The sequence below is a fragment of the Miniopterus schreibersii genome (assembly GCF_964146895.1).
Source record: "Miniopterus schreibersii genome assembly, chromosome: 12".
In the NCBI taxonomy this organism is placed as follows: Eukaryota; Metazoa; Chordata; class Mammalia; order Chiroptera; family Miniopteridae; genus Miniopterus; species Miniopterus schreibersii.
Window position 1 is genome coordinate 73,297,229 of NC_138112.1, and position 18,375 is coordinate 73,315,603.

The 18,375-nt window shown below is 66.1% G+C and overlaps 1 protein-coding gene across 1 annotated transcript; it reads left to right on the plus strand.

Annotated features, from left to right (window-relative positions):
• The first annotated feature begins 1,292 nt into the window (after positions 1-1,292).
• Positions 1,293-17,113, plus strand: DUSP8 (dual specificity phosphatase 8). The gene is made up of 7 exons (XM_081153675.1): positions 1,293-1,384; positions 6,382-6,711; positions 8,294-8,432; positions 12,313-12,479; positions 12,959-13,118; positions 13,302-13,425; positions 13,685-17,113. The coding sequence occupies exons 2-7, from the start codon at positions 6,481-6,483 to the stop codon at positions 14,730-14,732; spliced, it is 1,869 nt and encodes a 622-aa protein (XP_081009801.1). The 5' UTR covers positions 1,293-1,384; positions 6,382-6,480; the 3' UTR covers positions 14,733-17,113.
• Positions 17,114-18,375: the final 1,262 nt, after the last annotated feature.

The following is an 18,375-nucleotide window of genomic DNA, read 5'->3' on the forward strand; positions in this document are numbered from 1 at the left end:
AGGGACAAGGTCCTCTCCTGCCTGGGCTGACCCCTGTTCACCACAGACCCCTCAGCCTCCAGTCACTGCTTCATGTCACCTCCTGGGGTGGCCTCAGGAGACCCACCTGCTCCCGTGTGTTTGCGGCCCAACCCTTGCCCAAGGTGTAATTACCTATGTTTGTCCCCACTCGGGACTCCCAGCGTCCAAGCGGGTGGCTGGTTGTGTTCCCACAGTGACCGGCTGGGGGCGGACCCTTTATTGGGGACTGGGGTGGGGGGTACACTGTCGAGGGGGGCCTCCGTGAGCGCCGTGAGCGGCTGCTTTTCGCTGGAAGCGTCAGGGGCTGGAGGTCCCCGGTGGGGCGGGGGGAGCAGCGCTGCAGGCCTCCCCACACCAGAGTTCATGAGACGTGGGACCGACGCAAACCGTCTCGCCTCTGAGCCTCCAGCCTCCTCCCAGCGCGGTGGGGACCCGGGTTCTCATCTGCGGGCGTCGTGGAGAGGGGTGAGCGCAGACGCTGCGGGGAGAGCGCTCCGCAGGGCAGGGCTCGCGGGCCAGGCCCCCGGCTAGCCAAGGCTCTCCGGGCGGCAGGCCCCGCACGAACAAAGGCTGCGGGGCGCGGGGCGCGCGGGGCGGGGGGCTGGCACCAGCTCAGGCCCGTCCGGCGGGCAGAGGACCCGCGCGCGGCGCACGGTTGTCCGGACCCTCCGCGAGGCTGTGTGCGGTGAGGCTGCGGGTCCCGGGAGAGGCAGAGCGCTGGGGCAGGGAAGGCTTCCTGGAGGTGGGGATCCCGGGCACGCATCGGGACCCCGCGCGGTCCCTTTAAGAGCCGGTGCCCGGGTGCGGGGTGAGGGCAGAGGGCGGAGGGCAGCGGCGTCGAGCCCGGGCCCCCGCCCCCCGCGGCCTCCGCCTCTAATCTGCACCCAAAGCCGGGCTCCGGCTGACGTCACCTGCCCCCGAGCCGCGCGCGCTGATTGGCTGCAGGTGACGTCAGGGCCTTTTTTCGCTCCGCATGACCTCATCCCCGCCGGCGGCCCCGCCCTCCGCCCCGGGCCTGTCACTCGCGGCCGAGCCCGGCGGCCGAGCCGGCTCCGCGCCCCCCGCCCGGACGCCGGAGCCCGAGAGGAGCCGGAGCCCGCGCAGCACCGGCCGCGCCCGCCGAGCCGCGGGTGGGATGCGCGCCGCGAGCGCGCGTGCCCGCCCGCAGTGCGCGCGCCCCGGCCCGAGCGAGCGCTCCCCACGGCGGCCGCGGCGGCGACGGCGACGACGGCGACGCGGCCCGCGCGCTCCCCCGTCCCCGGCCCGGCCGCTGGGCCCCCCCGGCCCATGGGCGACGCAGCCGGCCGTGCGCGCTGAGCGCGACCCTGGTCCCCGGGGCGCCCCGGAGGCAAGCGCGAGCGAGGTGAGCGGGGCGCGGTGGGGAGGTGGCCCGGGACGGAGCCCTCGCGCCGGCCCAGCCACCCCGGGGCGCCACGTCTGGAGCACCCCGGAGCTGCGTGGGTCCGGGGGGCACCAGGGGGGAGGAGGCGGCCCTGAGGTTTGCGTCCCTGGCTCCTGGGATGCCGGCCCCAAACCCAGCTCGCAGGGATGCCACGGCCGGACAGGGCAGCCCTTCCCTCGCCTCTCGCTGCACCCAGGGACCCCGGCCTGGCCCACGCCCTGCCGCCGCCCTCTGCCCGTCTCCTTGTGATAGCGTCTTATCTTGGGGGGAGGGGTGTGAATGAGGACCCCGGAGGGCCTTTGGAGACCCAGCGGGCATCTGTCAGGGCCACCGCGCGAGCCCGCGACGCCTCCTCCGCAGCCCCCACGTTGGGGCCCAGAATTGGCGACGGTCGCCCCTGCGGCGGGCTTGCCGGGGACGCGGGGGCTTCGGCCACAGGAGCTTGCGGGCCTTTGGCCTGTGGGAGGCTCAGGAAAGGGCACATTCCGAGTCGGTGGGGAGGGGCTGCAGATCCATCTCCCCCGTGCGCCCAGGCCGCGCGGGCACCCCCAGCCCCGGGCGCTCAGCTGGTCTCTGCGGAAGAAAGACTTCGCCCGGCTGCTGCAGAGGCGGCCCGAGTGCTGGGGGAGGGGCTGGCACTGCCAGGCTGAGTGCAGCCAGCCTCCCTCTGCCTATCTACCCACCTGGGGGAGGGTGCATAATAGTGTGGCCTGGAAGGGAGGGGGCGCCGACCGCCCGGCCCATGCCAGGTCATCACGTTCTGGGAGAATCTGCCTTTTGGCTTCTGCTGGGGGCAGTTGGGGGCCTGGGGCTGCAGTGATGGAGGGGGAGGGGGCTGGGGGTTGGAGGAGAGACGCTGCAGGATCTGGTGCGGTGTCTGCAGTGTTCTTGTGCAGCTTGGGGTGGGGTAGGGGTGCTGCAGGCCAGGGGAGGCCATGCTCTTCCAGCTCCGGGCCCCAGACCTTCTTGCCCCCAGGGCTGCCCTGCGCTGAGTAGCCTCAGCGCCCCCACCCTGCTCCAGAGGACAGATGTCTCCTGCATTCGCTCGGATGGCTAATGAGCACCGGCCAAGGATGGGGCTGCATCCTGAGTCCGGCTGCAGTCAGCGGGGGCTGGGAGAGTTGCTGGGCAGGCTCTGGTCCCCTGCTGTCCTTGGCCCTTGGGAAGGCTCCTGGGCCCCAGAGGCTGCCTCCAGGAGCAGTGAGTCCCATGAACAGAGATGCAGAAAGATGCTCCAGGTCATTCTGGGCTCCAGGGCCCTTCCCAGCATCACCTCTCTTCTTCCGCTGATGCTGACTTCAGGGCCCAGAAGTTTCAACCGGACAGAGGGCTCCAGGGGCCAGAGACTGTGGCCAGGGGAAAGCATAGGGTGGCCTGGTTACATCTCCACGGTGTGCAGCTCACAGGGAAAGGAGAGGAGGGGCCCAAACCCACAGCAAAGAGATGTGGTCAGAATGACCGGGACCACATGGACTGAGGCACTTCTCCTGGACTGCTCAGCCTGGGCAGTAACGGGGAGATGCTCTGGGCGGGCCTGTGTGTGCAACACGGGCCAAGTCCTGCAGGTCAGTGAGGCCAGAACAAGTTGGGCAGGAGCAAAGGAAGCCAGATATCACGCCTGCCTTTCCAAGGGCCCACATGCCAAGCCCTTCCACCGCGGGCTCAGCCCAGACCCCTGGGAACCAAGGAGGCAGGCCCCCCACCCCGCTGCCTCCCAAGCCCATGGCCTCCCCAGGCTGGGCAGGGGAGTGAAGGCCAGTGTGGGCCCTGCCCTGCTCAATCCTGGATGCCTAGAGGGGAGCAGGTATGTGAGCACTGGGGTCCCTGGTGAGCATAGTTGAGGGTGCTGTGAGCCGATCTGGTGTGAGCACTCGGGTCCCCCGCCTGTGGAGGTCTCTTAGTGTGGCAGTTTCTGCTCCTGGGTCATAGTGAGCTGGATGTCTCAGCATCTCGGGTCGCCTTTGATGGGATGTATGGTCTGTGCCTCCCTCTACGGCCGGCTTTCCCTGGGAACCTGCCTGTCTGTTCCAGGCACCACGGCTCTGATTAAGAGCCACAGTCCTGTCCTCACCATCCTGATAGCCACCTCTGCAGGTAGTGAGCTCCCCGTCACTAGATAGTGAGCAGAAGGCACCTTGGTGAGGGTGCTGTTGGTTGGCAGTGTCCTGGTTGTGCGTGCACTCAGGGACATGAATGTGCTGTCCGAGGCCATGGGGGCCAACAGTGTGGTATTGTGGAGCTGGCATGGGGGTTTGGGTGTCCTGGGACTTGGGGGGATCTGGCGTGCAGAGGGTGAGCACACATGCATCCAGTGGCCACATGTATGTGCACACATTTGCATGTGAGTAGCTGCACATGGCGAGAGTGGGGTGAGGTGCATTGAGGGAAAGGGGTGAGTTCGGGTCCGTATGGTCAGTGTGTCCCAGCAGGCATAGTGGTGTGTGCAGGGTGCCAGGACAGGGAGGGGTCTCCTGCCTCTGGACTGAGAATGGCCTTTGATGGGTGTATGGGCTGTGCCTTCCTCCCACCCACAACCAGGCCCTGGAATAGGAGATGGTGGGTGGCAGGAATGGGGTCTGGGGTGGGTTCTTGAGAGCAGGGAGGCCCAAGACCCTACAATACCTATTTCCTCTACCCACCTGGCCTGTTCTGGCCCCACCCACTGCTCAAGACTCTGCTTAGCTTCTCCACCCCGACCCCCGCTCTGTGCCCAGCTGGGTCCTGACCCGTAGCATCCTTGGGAGGGGAGAGGTAAGCTTTAGCTGCGAGGAGGAGGCCCTGCAGTGAGCGCGCCCTCCTAGGAGGCCAGCTCAAAGCAAGAGGTCTCCTGCAGGAGGGGCTCTGGCCAGACCTCGGTCATTCAAAGGAGGTCTCCAGGGGGTGGGAGCCTGTGCAGGGCGGGTGGTGTCTGGCGAGAAAGGTTAAGACCAAGCCGAGCAGAGTGGGGAGGAGCCTCGTGGGCCCTGGCTGGGGTTGGTCCCAGGCCCTGGCTACTGGGCACCTGCAGGGGCGGGGATGGGGGGGAGCAAATGAGGGGGGCCTGCGGCTCTACGGAGGCAGCCTGCTCAGTGGCTGCTGCGGCTTCGGCAGGAGGAGCGGTTGCCTGGCACCTCTGCTGTTGCCATGGTGACAGCAGAGGTGCTAACTGGCTAATGAGTCCTCCTCGGCTGCAAATAACAATACTGTGGTGGTTAATAGAGCTTCCCTGGAAGGCGGGCGGGGACCCGGGACCAGGTACCAGCCTGGGGCCGGGCTGCCCACCCCCCGCAGCCCCTGCCTGGCCCTGGTCATTGCCCCTCTCCTCTCTGCCCTCCTCCAGCCTGGATTCCCATCTGCGGGGTGGACACCTCCTCACCCTGCTCCTCTCGGGGTGGTTCAAGGCCCCGGGGGCAGTGTGCGTGCAGGCCACTCTCTCCCGGCCCCTTCCCTCCTCCCTGCGCTGGAGTTCAATTTGGCTTTTGTAGTTTTAGGTGGGAGGTAATTGCCCCCACATGCCTGATGGGGACATTGAGTGCCGCGCCCAGGACCCTCTGGCCCACTGTGCCTCCCTCCCACTGTGTCCCTCTCACACAGGGTCCTGGGCCTCTGAGCTGGACCCTTAGTTCCACGTCCAAGGACAGGTGACTGTGCCCAGGCCTGCGCGAGAGGAGGGAGGAGACCTGGTGGCTGTGGCCTGTCACAGCCTTGAAGGGATTCAGGTTAGAGCTCAGAAGCTTTCCAAACCTGCTTGTAATCAAACTCCCCCCCCTCCCAGCAAGCTGGGTGGGGATGTGGTAGAGGGAAGAACTGATGGAAGGAGGCCTGGGGTTCTCTCCAGTCTCCTTGGTGTGACCTTGGGCTGGTCCCACCCCTTCCGTGAGCCTCAATTTCCCCACCTTTAAAGCAAACTCCTCATCTTGACTCTGTGTACCTCCGGGGGGGCTGTGAGGGCCCCAAGAAAGGCCAGTCCTAGATGGAGACAGGAAAGGTAGGGCTTGGCAGGTGGGGCAGGGTGGTAGAGACTTGGTACTGAACCCCCAGGAGGGGCTTCCACCCAGGCTCTGCAGTCCCCTAACCCCTTCCTCCCTCTGTGCACCCCTCGGCCCAAGGGCCTTCAGAGACCATGCTGAGGGTCCCAGATATGGGTCACCCATGTTGACCTTTATCCTGGGGTTGCCCCCCACCCCACCCTATCCTGGGATCTACCAGCCCTTAGATGGTGGGCCCAGGCCCCCACTGCCTGGAGCACCCGCTGTCACCACCCCCATTCTGTGACACCCTGCTGGAGGACACTGGCCACAGGCTGTAAGGCGAGCAGGCAGCTACTCTGAGCCTTGTCCTGCAGAACTGGGACAATAGTGACAGCAGAGGAGCCCCCCACACTCCCAAGCCCCTTCCAGCGCCCTGCCCTGGCCGCCCGCCTCCGGGAGCCCGTCAGCCTGTGGAGGCAGCCCGACCCCCAGCCCCCTCCACTCATGCAAAGTACCAGCTTAGGGAGCAGTTGGGCTGTTCAGGATCAGAGAGGGAGGGTGTGCTGAGGAGGGGGGGCTTGGCGGCGAGGGGCCCTGGGGATTGGGAAGATGGGGGGACAGCGAGGGCAGGTGGGGTAACAGAAGCCGGGAAGCAGAATGCTGTGCTCTGGAATGAGGGGTGTCCATGGACCCAAGGGCCCAGGGGCAGATGCTCAGGGCTTGTCCTGCCCCTCTGCGACCCAGTCCAAGCCCTGAGCCCCTTCCCTCGGGTCCCCCACTTGCCCTGCTGCGTCCTGCTGAGGCTGGCACTGTGACCTGGATGATGTAGGCTGGACGGGCCCATGCCGAGCACCCTGAGCCTTCCAACCCTGTGGGTCAGAGAGATGTTGATTCTCCTGAGGGAGGAGGGCCGTGGGCACATGTCAGGCCCGGGCTGGGCGTTCTGGGTCCTGGGGTCGCACACTGGCCCCTCCGAGGTCGCTGTTGACCGGCTGCTTCTCCCTGCAGGTCTGGTGCCATGCCTGGTCACTCTAAACCCTAGGCCACATCTGGGCCATCGAAGCAGCCCCTGCTCACTTCAGGGGCACCCACTGCCCACTGCTCACCATGGCCGGGGACCGGCTCCCCAGGAAGGTGATGGATGCCAGGAAGCTGGCCAGCCTGCTGCGGGGCGGGCCTGGGGGGCCGCTGGTCATCGACAGCCGCTCCTTTGTGGAGTACAACCGTTGGCACGTGCTCAGCTCCGTGAACATCTGCTGCTCCAAGCTGGTGAAGCGGCGGCTGCAGCAGGGCAAGGTGACCATCGCAGAGCTCATCCAACCCACCGCTCGCGGCCAGGTACGGCGCCTGCCCTGCCCCTGCTCCCCGCCTCCCCACCCAGGCTCCGCCACCCCAGGGCCAGGGCTGAGCTCATCCAGCCAGGTGCGCAGGGGCTCATGCCTGGGGCAGCCTCCCCACCTCTGCCCTTGAACCCAAACGGGCTCCTCGGGGTCAGTGCTCAGAGCCATTCAGTCCACACCTGGCTGTTGCAGGGCAGCCCCCCTCCTGGAGCTTCCACCCCTCCCAGGGTCTTCTGACCTGGCTGGGTCCCCACTCAGCCCTGCGTGGAGCTCTCTGCACACACCGGACAAGGCCACGGCCCCAGGCCCAGCCCCAGCCCAGAGAGGGGCACCGAGTGGATGAGCGGGGTGTGACCATACCGGGCACAGGGTGCGCTGGGCACAGGTGGCAGATGGGCAGTGGGCCAGGATGGCGGCGGGTCAGGCACATACTCTGGTGGCTGTGAGGACTCAGAAGAGGACAGGAGGGTGGCCAAGGAGCTTACAATGAGCAGTCCGTGTCCCCAGCCCCCTGGTTCTTTCCCCTCTCGAGTCACCCAGAATTCTCTCTGTGACCCCTAAGAATATCTCGGGTCATCTGCAGTGGACAATCCTGTCTGTCCCAACAGCATCAAGTCCAGCTGGGGAGGGACAACTGGGCCAGAGCCCTGGGAAGACAGTGGCACCTCCAATGGGGGGGGTGACATGTCCAGCAACCTGCAGGTTGTGGGGGGTCTTGGTCATAGGCCACAAGCAGAGCTGGTTGTGAGAGGACCCAGGTGAGACGGTGGCCGCCTGTCGGGAGCCCCCCTCCCCACAGGCAGAACAGCTCCCTGCAGCCTCCACGAGGGGAATCCGGTCATTAATCACCCCCAGTGAGGACTCCCCACCAGGGCTCGATCCCATTGGCTGCTGGTGACATCATCAGGCCAGGGTTGGTGGCTCAGCTGGCTTAAGCGTTGAGCGTTGGGGGGAGGAAGGCATCAGCCTCCGTCTGAGCAAAAGCCGCTGAACATCTGGCCCCCAGGCTGGGCACTTGGAGGGGAAGGAGGGCAGGTGGAGCCGAGCCTCCAGCGGCTGCCTCCTGAACTGGGGGGGCTCCTGCTGCAGCCCTCAGTTTCCCTTAGCTGGCTGAGGTGCAGGGAGAGAACCCAGACTCAAAGGTACCCTGCCTTCAAATCCCCAAAGTATGCCTCCCGGGGACGCTGAGGACGGGTTTCCCTTTCCTTGGCCAACGTGGGAGCCAGCCCAGGCCGTGGCTGTGCGGTCCTGTTACCATGGGCCCTGCGTGGGCCTGCTAGAGACCTGTCACATTTGCTTGTGTCTCTTCCACGTGCGCCTGGCCCACAGTGGACACCCATAAGCATGCGTTCCCTTCACTCTCATACGTGGCTGCACTGGGGACCAGCGCCCCCCATCTCTGCCTGCTCTGAGGGCCTGGCTGTGTGGCCAGGGGCGTTTACACCTGTTTGGGTATAAGGTGGGTGGTTGGGTGCCTGCCCTCCGGTCAAGGCATCAGGGTGCCAGCAACCCCTCCATCCGGTCACCTGAGCCCCTGTCTGGAGGTGCCTTGACCTGTGCCCTCCCCTCCTGGCCCTCAGGTGGAGGCCGAGGAGCCGCAGCACGTGGTCGTCTATGACCAGAGCACCCGGGACGCCAGCGTGCTGGCCGCAGACAGCTTCCTCTCCATCCTGCTCAGTAAGCTGGACGGCTGCTTTGACAGCGTGGCCATCCTCACAGGTGAGCTCCCAGGGGCCTGGAGGGGTGCGGGACACCTCTCTCTGCCTCGCCCCCAGGCTGGGAAGCCCCCCTCCACACACACACACACACACACAGGCTCCACTGTGGTTCAGCTGGTTCCTTCCTCCTGTGGGCAGTGGCTGAGGCTCCTCTGTTTAATCCACCCCTTGGGACCCGGTGGTGGTGACTCTGGCTTGTCCCAGGGATGTGCACCCTCCCTGCCCAGGTCCAGGGCTTTCGTGGGTGCTCCTGACCCTGCCCTGTGTGTGCCAGGGGCTCTGGCGGGTGGGTGGAGTGTGCAGGAGGGTATAGAGGGTCACCCCACCATCACACAGTTGAGGGGCGTTTCTGCACAGGCGGCCCACCTGCCCTGAGTAGCGGCCGTGCACGGGCCCCGGTGGGGTGGTCAGTGGGCGCCGGGCTGGCCCTCCAGGACTGGTGTCCAGAGGCAGCACAGACTTTCACCACAGCCTGCGAGTGACGCTGTGGGCAGTCTCCTGACTGCTGTGGCCAGGCTGCTCAGGGCACACCTCTCAGAGGAGGAGGAGGTGCCATGGGTGGCCCGGCGTGGTGGCCCAGGTGTGCCTGCGGCCCTCTGCACGCGTGTCTGGTGCAGGGCCGGCACTCTGCAGGTCTGGGTCTGCGTGGTCTGTGCGTGGCTGTAGTGGCCAGCACCCGCCTGCTGGCGTGTCCGACCTCCGGTGGCCTCGTCGAGCTCGTCTGGGTGGGGTGTGGAATTTTCATCTACGTGGACCCATAAGCCACAGAATAGCAGACACTGATTGTGTCGCCACCCGGTTCGATTTGGGAGCTGAGTGGGTGGGAGTGGAGGGGGGAGAGGGGAGCAGTCTGGGCTTTTTACAGGTGTCCTGGGCAGAACAGGAACTCTGCCAGGGCCCAGCCAGGATCCCCAGGGGGTGCACATGCACCCTAGCATGAGTGGGAGCCACAGGGCCCCTGCCGGGAATCTGAGAAGAGCGTCCCAGGCTGGAGGGTGGGGTGGGGAGAGTGGGAAGCTCAGAGCCTCTAGTGGACTGTCTCCCCCTCTTCCCCCCGCTTTGGGGAGTGGGGGGCCTGGGGCCCCCTCACCCAACACTGGGCAGGGCAGGCATGGGCTAGGATGCACCTGGAGGGCTTACCTGGGACCCAGCTGTGCCCCATCTGGCCTTCTCTTCTCCCCTCGCTGCCCCACCTGCAAGGTTAGAGTATTTGGCCCGTTTCTCTGAGAGCCGAGGCAGGAAGAAGTCAGGACCCTTGTGGAATAAGGAGGGCTCTGGGGGCACCAGATCAGGACCCAGACGTGGGGAGGGCCTCCCGGCCTTGCCCGCAGCTCCCAGGCCGAGGCAAGCAGGTCCCCGAGCAGTGAGAATGGGAAAGACAGGCTGAGTGGGGAGGAGGGGTGCTGCCCACCCAGAAAGGGGGAGCTGGGGAACCCAGCACAGGGGTGGGTCAGCAGAGGCCAGAAAGGGGGGGTGTTGAGGGGCCCTGAGGAGCGCCAGGAAGGGAGGGAGGGCCCCCCACCTCATCACGGGGAGGTTGGCGCAGGGAGAGGGCGGTGAGGTCAGGCGCCCTGGGGCGCTGAATGGGCTGCTGGGACCCCCGCCCCCGCCCCCACCCAGCCTCGCGACCCAGACGTGGGGCGGGGGAGGGATGGGGCCGGGAGCCTGGCCCTTTAAGCAGCCGCAGGCCCGGCCGCGGTCGCCGTGCGCGCTGCGGGATGCGGACCGTGCGGACCGGGGATGCCCGCGGGTGCGCCCCGCGCCCGCCCACACGTCCCCTCGCGCCCTCGCTGGAGGCCGAGGCCGAGCAGCCCCTGCGGAGGCGGGCGGGACCCTGCCCGGGCGCGGCGCGGGGCCTCGGTCGGGAGCGCGCGTGGGGCGGCGCCGCTGAGCGCGCGGGTGGGCGCGCCGGGCACGCGCTTGCGCGCGAGCCCAGGATCTCATTGTGCGGGCAGCCCGGGCCCTGCGCGCGCCGGGGCCCCCGGGCAGGGCAGCGGGGCTGGTGAAGGGGGGCCTCCTGAAGGAAGGTGGCCTTAGGGATGCCTGGGGGGAGGGGCGCCTCCCAAGCCTGGGGTGCGGGGACCTGCGGAGGGTCCGGGTCTGCTGGCCCTGCTTCACTCCCCACCGCCCATCCCAGAGCCTGGGGGGGGGCCTGAAGCTGCCCAGGGGCTGGGTACCCTGCCAGACCTGGCATCCATAGGGGTTTGTAGGGGGCACCCCAAGCCGGTTGGCTCTACCCAGGGAGTCCTGGGGGCCTTTCCTGAGGATTGCAGCAAAGACAGGCAGATCCCTGCACCTGCAGAGAGACTAGTGGGACCCCCCCTTTGGCCAGGCTGTTGTGAACATGGAGGGTCCCCCGCTCTGGGTGGTGAGCAGGAGCTGACCACAGGACCCAGCTCGGCCTCCGAGCCTGGGAGCCTGGGAGCTGCAGCCGAGGAAAGGATGGCTTCTCCTCCAACGCTGGCACCTCCTCCCCAGCCCGGAGGTCCCTCATCTCCATGCCCCCCAAAAGTCAGGCCTTCGCTGGGGGCACTGGAAGCATCTGATTGGGGGATTGTACAAACTGGGCCCTGAGCTGGGCTGGGGTGAAGGCTGAGGCCCCCAGGCCTCTGTCCTTGGGAATCAGCCAGGTCTCTGGCATCAGCTGCTTCCTTCCACCAGGGCAGGAGAGAGCACTGGGGGGTCCTGGGGCCTGAGACCCCACCTCACTCTCCTGCCTCCTCCGGCGGGATGGGGTAGGCCTTGGCCCCATTGTCTCACGTGATGGGCTGGTCCACTAAGACCCAAAACAACCGCCCTTGGGGCTGGGAGCAGGGAAGGTGCCCTGGGGCTTGTGTCCCCAGAAGTGTGGTCAGCCCCAGGTCCTGCCCTCGTTCTACCAAGAGCTGGCAGCCCCTGGGCACTGCCCAGTTGCTGGTCCAAGTCAGTGGTCACCCAGCCAGGCCGGGTGTGAGCGAGTCTGTCCTGTGTGTCCTCACGGTCATCTTCCACGAGCCTTACTACCCTGGTGTGTGGCAGGCAGGAGGAGCAGCTCTGCCCTGGTCACTCACTGAGGCAGAGGGTACCCAGGAAGACTCCCACTCGGTCATTCTGGCCGGGGGGAGGGGCTCCCTCCTCCGACTCACGGCCCAGGACTCAGATGTGCTCTGCGGGCACAGTGGCAGGGCACGTGCCAGCCACATGTAGTCTGCGTGCCCGCTGCCTGCCCTGCATGCTCCCAGTCCCCAGGGTGCCCGGTTCCTTGGTCTTTGCTGGTGGAATGGAGCCATAACCGGAGCGCAGATGCCCCTGCGGGTTGTGCCAATTCCAGTGGGTGATGTCATGCCCAGGAGGAGGGGGAGGGCCTCCTCAGAAGCTCTTGCTTCCTGGTCCTGGCACCCAAGCCTGGCCTGGGGCTCCCAGCCAGATGGAGACAGGGAGGTATTGCATCAGCCCAGGGGGGAGGTGGAAGGCCCAGCCTGGCCCCGGCCACAGGTATGGAGAGGCTGTGTGATCCACACCCTCAACAGAAGCCACTCCCCCCCCAAGCACGGCCTCGGAGCCTGTCCCTGCCTGGGCCCTGCACGTGCTGAGCTGACCGCCGCCTCGGCCCCCCATTTTATGGGCATCACAGTGGCGTCCTCAGTGGGGCCAGCGCCTAAGTAGCGCGAGGAGGAATGTGGGCGTAGGAGAGGCCGTCACTGCCCACGGCACGAGCTTTGAGCTGCAGCCTGGTGAGATGGCCCCGCGGCACCCAGCACAGAGACCGGGCGCTCAGGCCACAGGGTCAGCCGTGGGGGCCAGGTCGGGTGTGGCTGGGACACAGTGGGGTCAGTGCCCTGGGCTCTCTCCTGCCCCAGCCAGCCCCCTGCCTGACTGCGCCCTCGCTCCGCCTTCTGCAGGGGGCTTTGCCACTTTCTCCTCCTGCTTCCCCGGCCTCTGTGAGGGCAAGCCTGCCGCCCTGCTGCCCGTGAGCCTCTCCCAGCCCTGCCTGCCCGTGCCCAGCGTGGGCCTGACCCGCATCCTGCCTCACCTGTACCTGGGCTCTCAGAAGGATGTCCTGAACAAGGTGTGTGCACAGGCCCGCGGGGGGGGGGGGGGGGGGCAGGAACCCAGAAGCAGCTCCTGGGCTTGTCTGGGGCTGGAAAGGAGCCGATGGCCTCTGTGTGGGGGGGGGGGGGTGGATGAGCGCCGGCTGGGGGCACTGGAGGACCAGAGGGGGCCTGGCAGGACCAGAGCCCGGCTGGGGGAAGGGCCCAGCAGGCCCGGGTAGAGAAGCAGCTCCCTGCCCCCTCGGCGGCAGAGCCCACATGCCAAACTGCTGATGTCACTGGGCCCCGGGCCAGCGCTGAAAGAACCCCGTGTTTTAAAAATGGTGACGGGGAAAGAGGGTAAAGCCACCGCCCAGGCAGCCCTAAAATCCCGGGACCGGCGGGCGGGGCTCCAGGACCCAGCCCCGCCCCCCACAGCTTCTGAGGCTCCGGGATCTGGGCCCTCAAGGGCCTGCCCAGCTGCAGGCCCTTCCAACCTGCCCTGCTGTCCCTGCAGGACCTGATGACCCGAAACGGAATAAGCTACGTCCTCAACGCCAGCAACTCCTGCCCCAAGCCCGACTTCATCTGCGAGAGCCGCTTCATGCGCATCCCCATCAACGACAACTACTGTGAAAAGCTGCTGCCCTGGCTGGACAAGTCCATCGAGTTCATCGGTGAGGGGCCCGGCCCCCCACTCCTGGGGGAGGGCGGGAGGAGGGGCGGGTGCTCAGGTGGGAGGGGCTGTTCCCCAACCAGCAGCTGGGATTATTAGCAGTTCTGAGGGAGGGTCGCGGTTCCCCACCTGGGGGAAGGGAGGAGTGGAAACCCCAGCACTCACCTGGTCCCCCTGCCCCCAGATAAAGCCAAGCTGTCCAGCTGCCAAGTCATTGTCCACTGTCTGGCTGGCATCTCCCGCTCTGCCACTATCGCCATCGCCTACATCATGAAGACCATGGGCATGTCCTCGGACGACGCCTACAGGTAGCCTGCCAGGCTTCCCTTCTGAGGCTGGAAACCGCCCCCTCTCCTCCGCTCTCTACCTCCTGGCATCAGAGTGGCCCGCGGTTCAGGACCCCCTGGCTGGGGAAGGGGAGGGGGAGGCCTGGATCCGGCCCCAGCACATGCGGGTCTGCACAGAAGCCTGGGTGCCCAGGAGTGGGCAGTGGGTGCAGGGGAGAGGCGGGTGGGCAGCCTGGCCTGGTGGGAAGCCCTGTGGCCACCCAGCCGCCTCTCGCCCCAGGTTTGTGAAGGACCGGCGCCCGTCCATTTCGCCCAACTTCAACTTCCTGGGCCAGCTGCTGGAGTATGAGCGGAGCCTGAAGCTGCTGGCCGCCCTGCATGGCGAGGGGGCGCCCCTCCCGGGGACGCCCGAGCACCTCCCGGGCCCCGCGGCCCCACTGCCGCCACTGCCACCACCTACCTCAGAGAGCGCTGCCACCGGGAGCGCAGCGGCCAACTCAGCCAGGGAGGGCAAGCCGAGCGCGGGCAGGGAGCCCCCGTCGCCCGCCCCGGCCCCGGCCACCAGCGCCCTGCAGCAGGGCCTGCACGGCCTGCACCTCTCCTCCGACCGCCTCCAGGACACCAACCGCCTCAAGCGCTCCTTCTCGCTGGACATCAAGTCGGCCTACGCCCCCAGCCGGCGGCCGGAGGACCCCGGGCCCCCTGACCCCGGGGAGGCCCCCAAGCTCTGCAAGCTGGACAGCCCGTCAGGGGCCGCGCTAGGCCTGCCCTCGCCCAGCCCCGACAGCCCAGATGCAGCGCCCGAGGCGCGTCCGCGGCCCCGCCGGCGGCTCCGGCCTCCAGCAGGCTCCCCAGCGCGCTCCCCAGCGCATGGCCTCGGCCTAAACTTCGGGGACTCCGCCCGGCAGACTCCACGGCATGGCCTCTCTGCCCTGTCGGCGCCCGGGCTGCCTGGCCCAGGCCAGCCGTCCAGCCCCGGGGGCTGGGCACCTCCCCTGGACTCCCCCGGCACACCGTCGCCCGATGGGCTCTGGTGCTTCAGCCCCGAGGGCGCACAGGGCGTTCGGTTTGCGCCCCTCGGCCTGGGAGGCGCGCAGGGCAACGGTGGTGGCGACTTGCGGCGCAGGGAGGCGGCCAGAGCCGAGTCCCGGGACCCGCGGACCAGCTGGCCCGACGAGCCAGCCCCAGAGACGCAGTTTAAGCGTCGAAGCTGCCAGATGGAGTTCGAGGAGGGCATGGTGGAGGGGCGTGCCCGCGGCGAGGAGCTGGCCGCCCTGGGCAAGCAGGCCAGCTTCTCGGGCAGCGTGGAGGTCATCGAGGTGTCCTGACGGCGGCCAGGAACGGCCCCTCCGTGGGGACCCAGCGCCCCAGAGCCCTCCGCTGCCCTCGGCTGGGCCGCCAGCAGCCGGGCCCACTATAAATATATATTATATATAATGCAAAGAAAGGTAAATGGTTTTACTGCGATTTTTATCGAGAAGTAAATATTTCGATTTTTTATTTATTGAAGCTGTTCATTCTGGCAATGACTTGGCAACCGCGAGGGTGGTCCTCCGAGCTCTATTTTTAGTCTGGTATTTAAACTGAGACACGTTTTTAAGCAATACGAGGCCACCTTCAGGCGCAAGCTGGGGTGCCGGGCCTGGGGGGGTCCCCTCCCCGCCACCCCCATCCCCGAGGAAACACTGCTGACCATTGCAAAGAGGCTGCCGAGCTTTCATGCACTTTTTACTTAAGAAAAAGGGGGAAAAAGAAAAAAAAAAAACTTTGCCACACACTGAGCCGCAGAAACTCTGTGCCTGCCCTCCCCACCCACCCTCCCCCCTTCCTTCTCGGCTCCTTTCTTGGGCTCTGCACCAAAGCCATAGGAGCTGTGGTCCGGGAGTCCCTGCCACCCCCTGCCAGCCTCGGGCACCGTGTCTTGGTGCCAAGGAGGGCACTCCCACTGCCCGTCTCCCAGGCCCAGGCCTGGCAGGTGTTGACCGGCACTGGGCCCGCCAAGGCCAGGGTGTGCCAGGGGCTGGGGTAGAGAACAGGGTAGGACTTGGTGAAGGGGACTCTTGAGTGTCAGATGCTCTGGGTCGCAGAGCAGGGATGGAGGTGGACTGCCCCCCACTCCTGCCCCAGCCCAGCAGGGCTGTTCAGAGGAGGCTGCGCCCCTCCCTTTGCTCTGCGGGTGTCCCCCGAGCTCCACCTGCAGGTGGGGGAAACCCAGGAAGAGGAGCTTGGCCTCTGGGGTGTCTGGCTGGTGGGAGGAGCTGGGCTGGTCCGCGCTGGCACCACTGGTCAGAGGGCAGATGGCTTTAGGGTCTTGTTCTGGGCTCTTCCCTCCACCAGCCCCGCCCGAGGCCAGACTTGGAAGTCAGGAGGGGCCGTGCGGAGCGGCTGCCATGCAGAGGGCGGGCCCTGAAGCACCTGTCAGACCCTATGCTTGTGTGTGTGTGGGGGGGGTCCTCGGCTCTGGGAGAGCCAGCTCCAGGCAGATGTAGGACGTGTCCCCCCATGTCTGCCCCACCCCCAGATGGGCCTCAGAGGAGAGAAACCCCCTGCACACCCCTTCCCCGGGTAGTTCTCCCCTCCGAAGTCTCCCGGTACCTTCAAGGCGATGCGCCAGTCCCCACCTCAGATGGCTTTTGTCCCAGTGGGGCCAGCCTGGGAGTGAGGGCACCCACTCCGCGTATTGGGATCCAAGGTTTTTGGAGGCAGGAGTAGATGTCCCCCATGACCTTCAGAAGTCCCAGAGTCTAGGAGTTGGGGCCGGTCTCCTCGGGAAGAGGCCAGGGGCTTGGCGGGCGGGGTGGCCCCGGTAGGACCGCGTCCTCAGGCAGGGTGGGATGTGCCTGCCCACCCAGCCGCCTCTCCGGCTGTTTCTATTTGTCCTTCTTTGCGCCCACAGCCCTGTGTCCCTGTCATGCCTCCTTTAAGCGGAAGTCCTGTTCCTGTTCTCTCTGTCCCCACCCTGATCCCCAAGAAATAAGCTATCATTGTTGTATTTGCAATCTATGGATTAGAGGTTTAAGTATTTATTATTATTGGTTATTTACTATTATTGTTGATTATGTAAATTTGCCTCCTGTTTGTCTGTCGGGTTGGGTTTCTGAGGTGATGCTGCTGCGGAGGATGCACTGGCCCCCCCTCCGCGCCCCACCCCTGTGCTGTCCAGGAGACAGTGGTCTGGGCCACTGGTTGGGCCCGGCGCTCTGGAGGCGGGCCCGGCGGCCGGTCCTCCCCTCCCTCGCCCTTTCTGCAGGCTGCAGCAACTCTCACGGCTTCTGTCCTGGAGGGCAGGGGGGCTCTTGCTCTTGAGGCGCTGGTCACCCCAAAGTGAGCAGCTGCAATGCAGGAGAAGGTCCCCTTGTGTGCTGGAGGGGGGGCCCTCCCTGGTCATTTCCACCCCCTGCTCCAGGCAGGGAGGGGGGGCCTCAGTCCTCTCTACCCTCCTGCCCGCCCCCCCACCCCTACGCCCTGGCCTTGGGATGGCCCCAGAATGGATCGGCCCCCTCCTGTTATCTGCTGGAAAGTCCAGCAGCGTTAGACGCGGCAGGTCTCCCCCTGCACGGCTCCCAGTCTCTCTGGACTGGGCCGGCTGCCCACCGCCCCTGCCTCAGACCCCCTGCCTCAGCGCGGCCACACTCTCTGCTCCTGCCCTGTCCCCTTCTTTTGTATTTGGAAAAAACGTGTTGTAATAAATCCTGAGATGGATGTTTTCTCCGAGCCTCTGGCTGCCTCTTTCATCAGGCTGGCGGTGGGAGGGCGGGGAGGGCTCCTGGAGGCCCCTCTGAGGCCAGGAGGCTGGGGTGCTGGGCCTGGAAAGCTGGATTGCCGGGACCCTAGAGGGCAGAGGGCAGAGGGGGGGTCGGGCAGGGTGGGGCATCACTGGAGGGGGGCAGGGTGTGGAGAGGGCCAGGCGCGCACCTCCGCTGCGCCCCCCGATGGAGAACCTCGGTACTGCCGGGGAAGCCTTAACTAGCTTAGAACCACATAAAATAAACTTAGAACCACATAAAATAAAAACTCAGTTTGCCCTTCAGCTGCCCCTGCCCCGCTCCCCAGGAGTGACCCCTGGGCGTGACTGGATGCAGGCGCCTCGTGTCCCACGTGGGCACATTCCCCACAGTGGCTCTTCCTTTCATCAGAAATGGGGTCCAGCTATCTAGGGTCTGCAGCCCCCTTTTTAAACAGTATGTACGTGATTTATCAAAATAACATGTTCACATGGTACCAGGGCCTCTGGTGTTGCCCCCACCAGCGTCCCCAGCACTGGGTTCCTCTCCCCGGAGGCAGCCCCGGGCCGCCTGGGGATTCCTACGCTGCTCTCCCAGGACGGGCTTTCAGACAGGCCTGCCCTGGGTCACTCCCAAGTTTGCCTGGCGGTTACCATAACAGGGCTCCTATGCTGGACACCCACTGTGTGCCCGGCACCCCTCCAGGTATTTCCCAGGCAGCGCCAAACAGGCCTGCGCCTTTGACCCCATGTCCTGCAGCAAATACCGCAGGAGACCTCAGAGGGGCCTGACCTTGGAGGCTTGGCTGCTTCTCCTAGGACCCTTCCCGCTTTCCGAGCAGGCCAGGCTGGCAGCCCACACCCGCGACGCCGACCAGGCCCGTGTGCGCACGTGTGTCTGTGAGAGCACGTGCGAGCGGGTCAGCGTACACACATCGGGGCTGCGGGAGGAGCCCGGGTCCTTGAATCCTGCATCCTTGAGAGTTCTCGGAGGCTGGAAGCTAGAAACAGGGCTGGCTCCAGCGGAGCTATTTTTAGCTCAAGAACATCTATTTATAACTCTGGCAGCCCCTTGGAGTCAATAAAAGGAGAACTGGAAAAAGCTGGTGGCTGCCTCCAGCAGCAGGGAGGTGCTCCCCCACCCCTAATGCTCCTGAGTACCTGCGGCTGTGGGTGGTGGGGTGACCCCCTGGGGGGCAGATGGCCTTGGACCCTGGGGCAGTGTAAGACTGAGTGGGGGTGGGGAT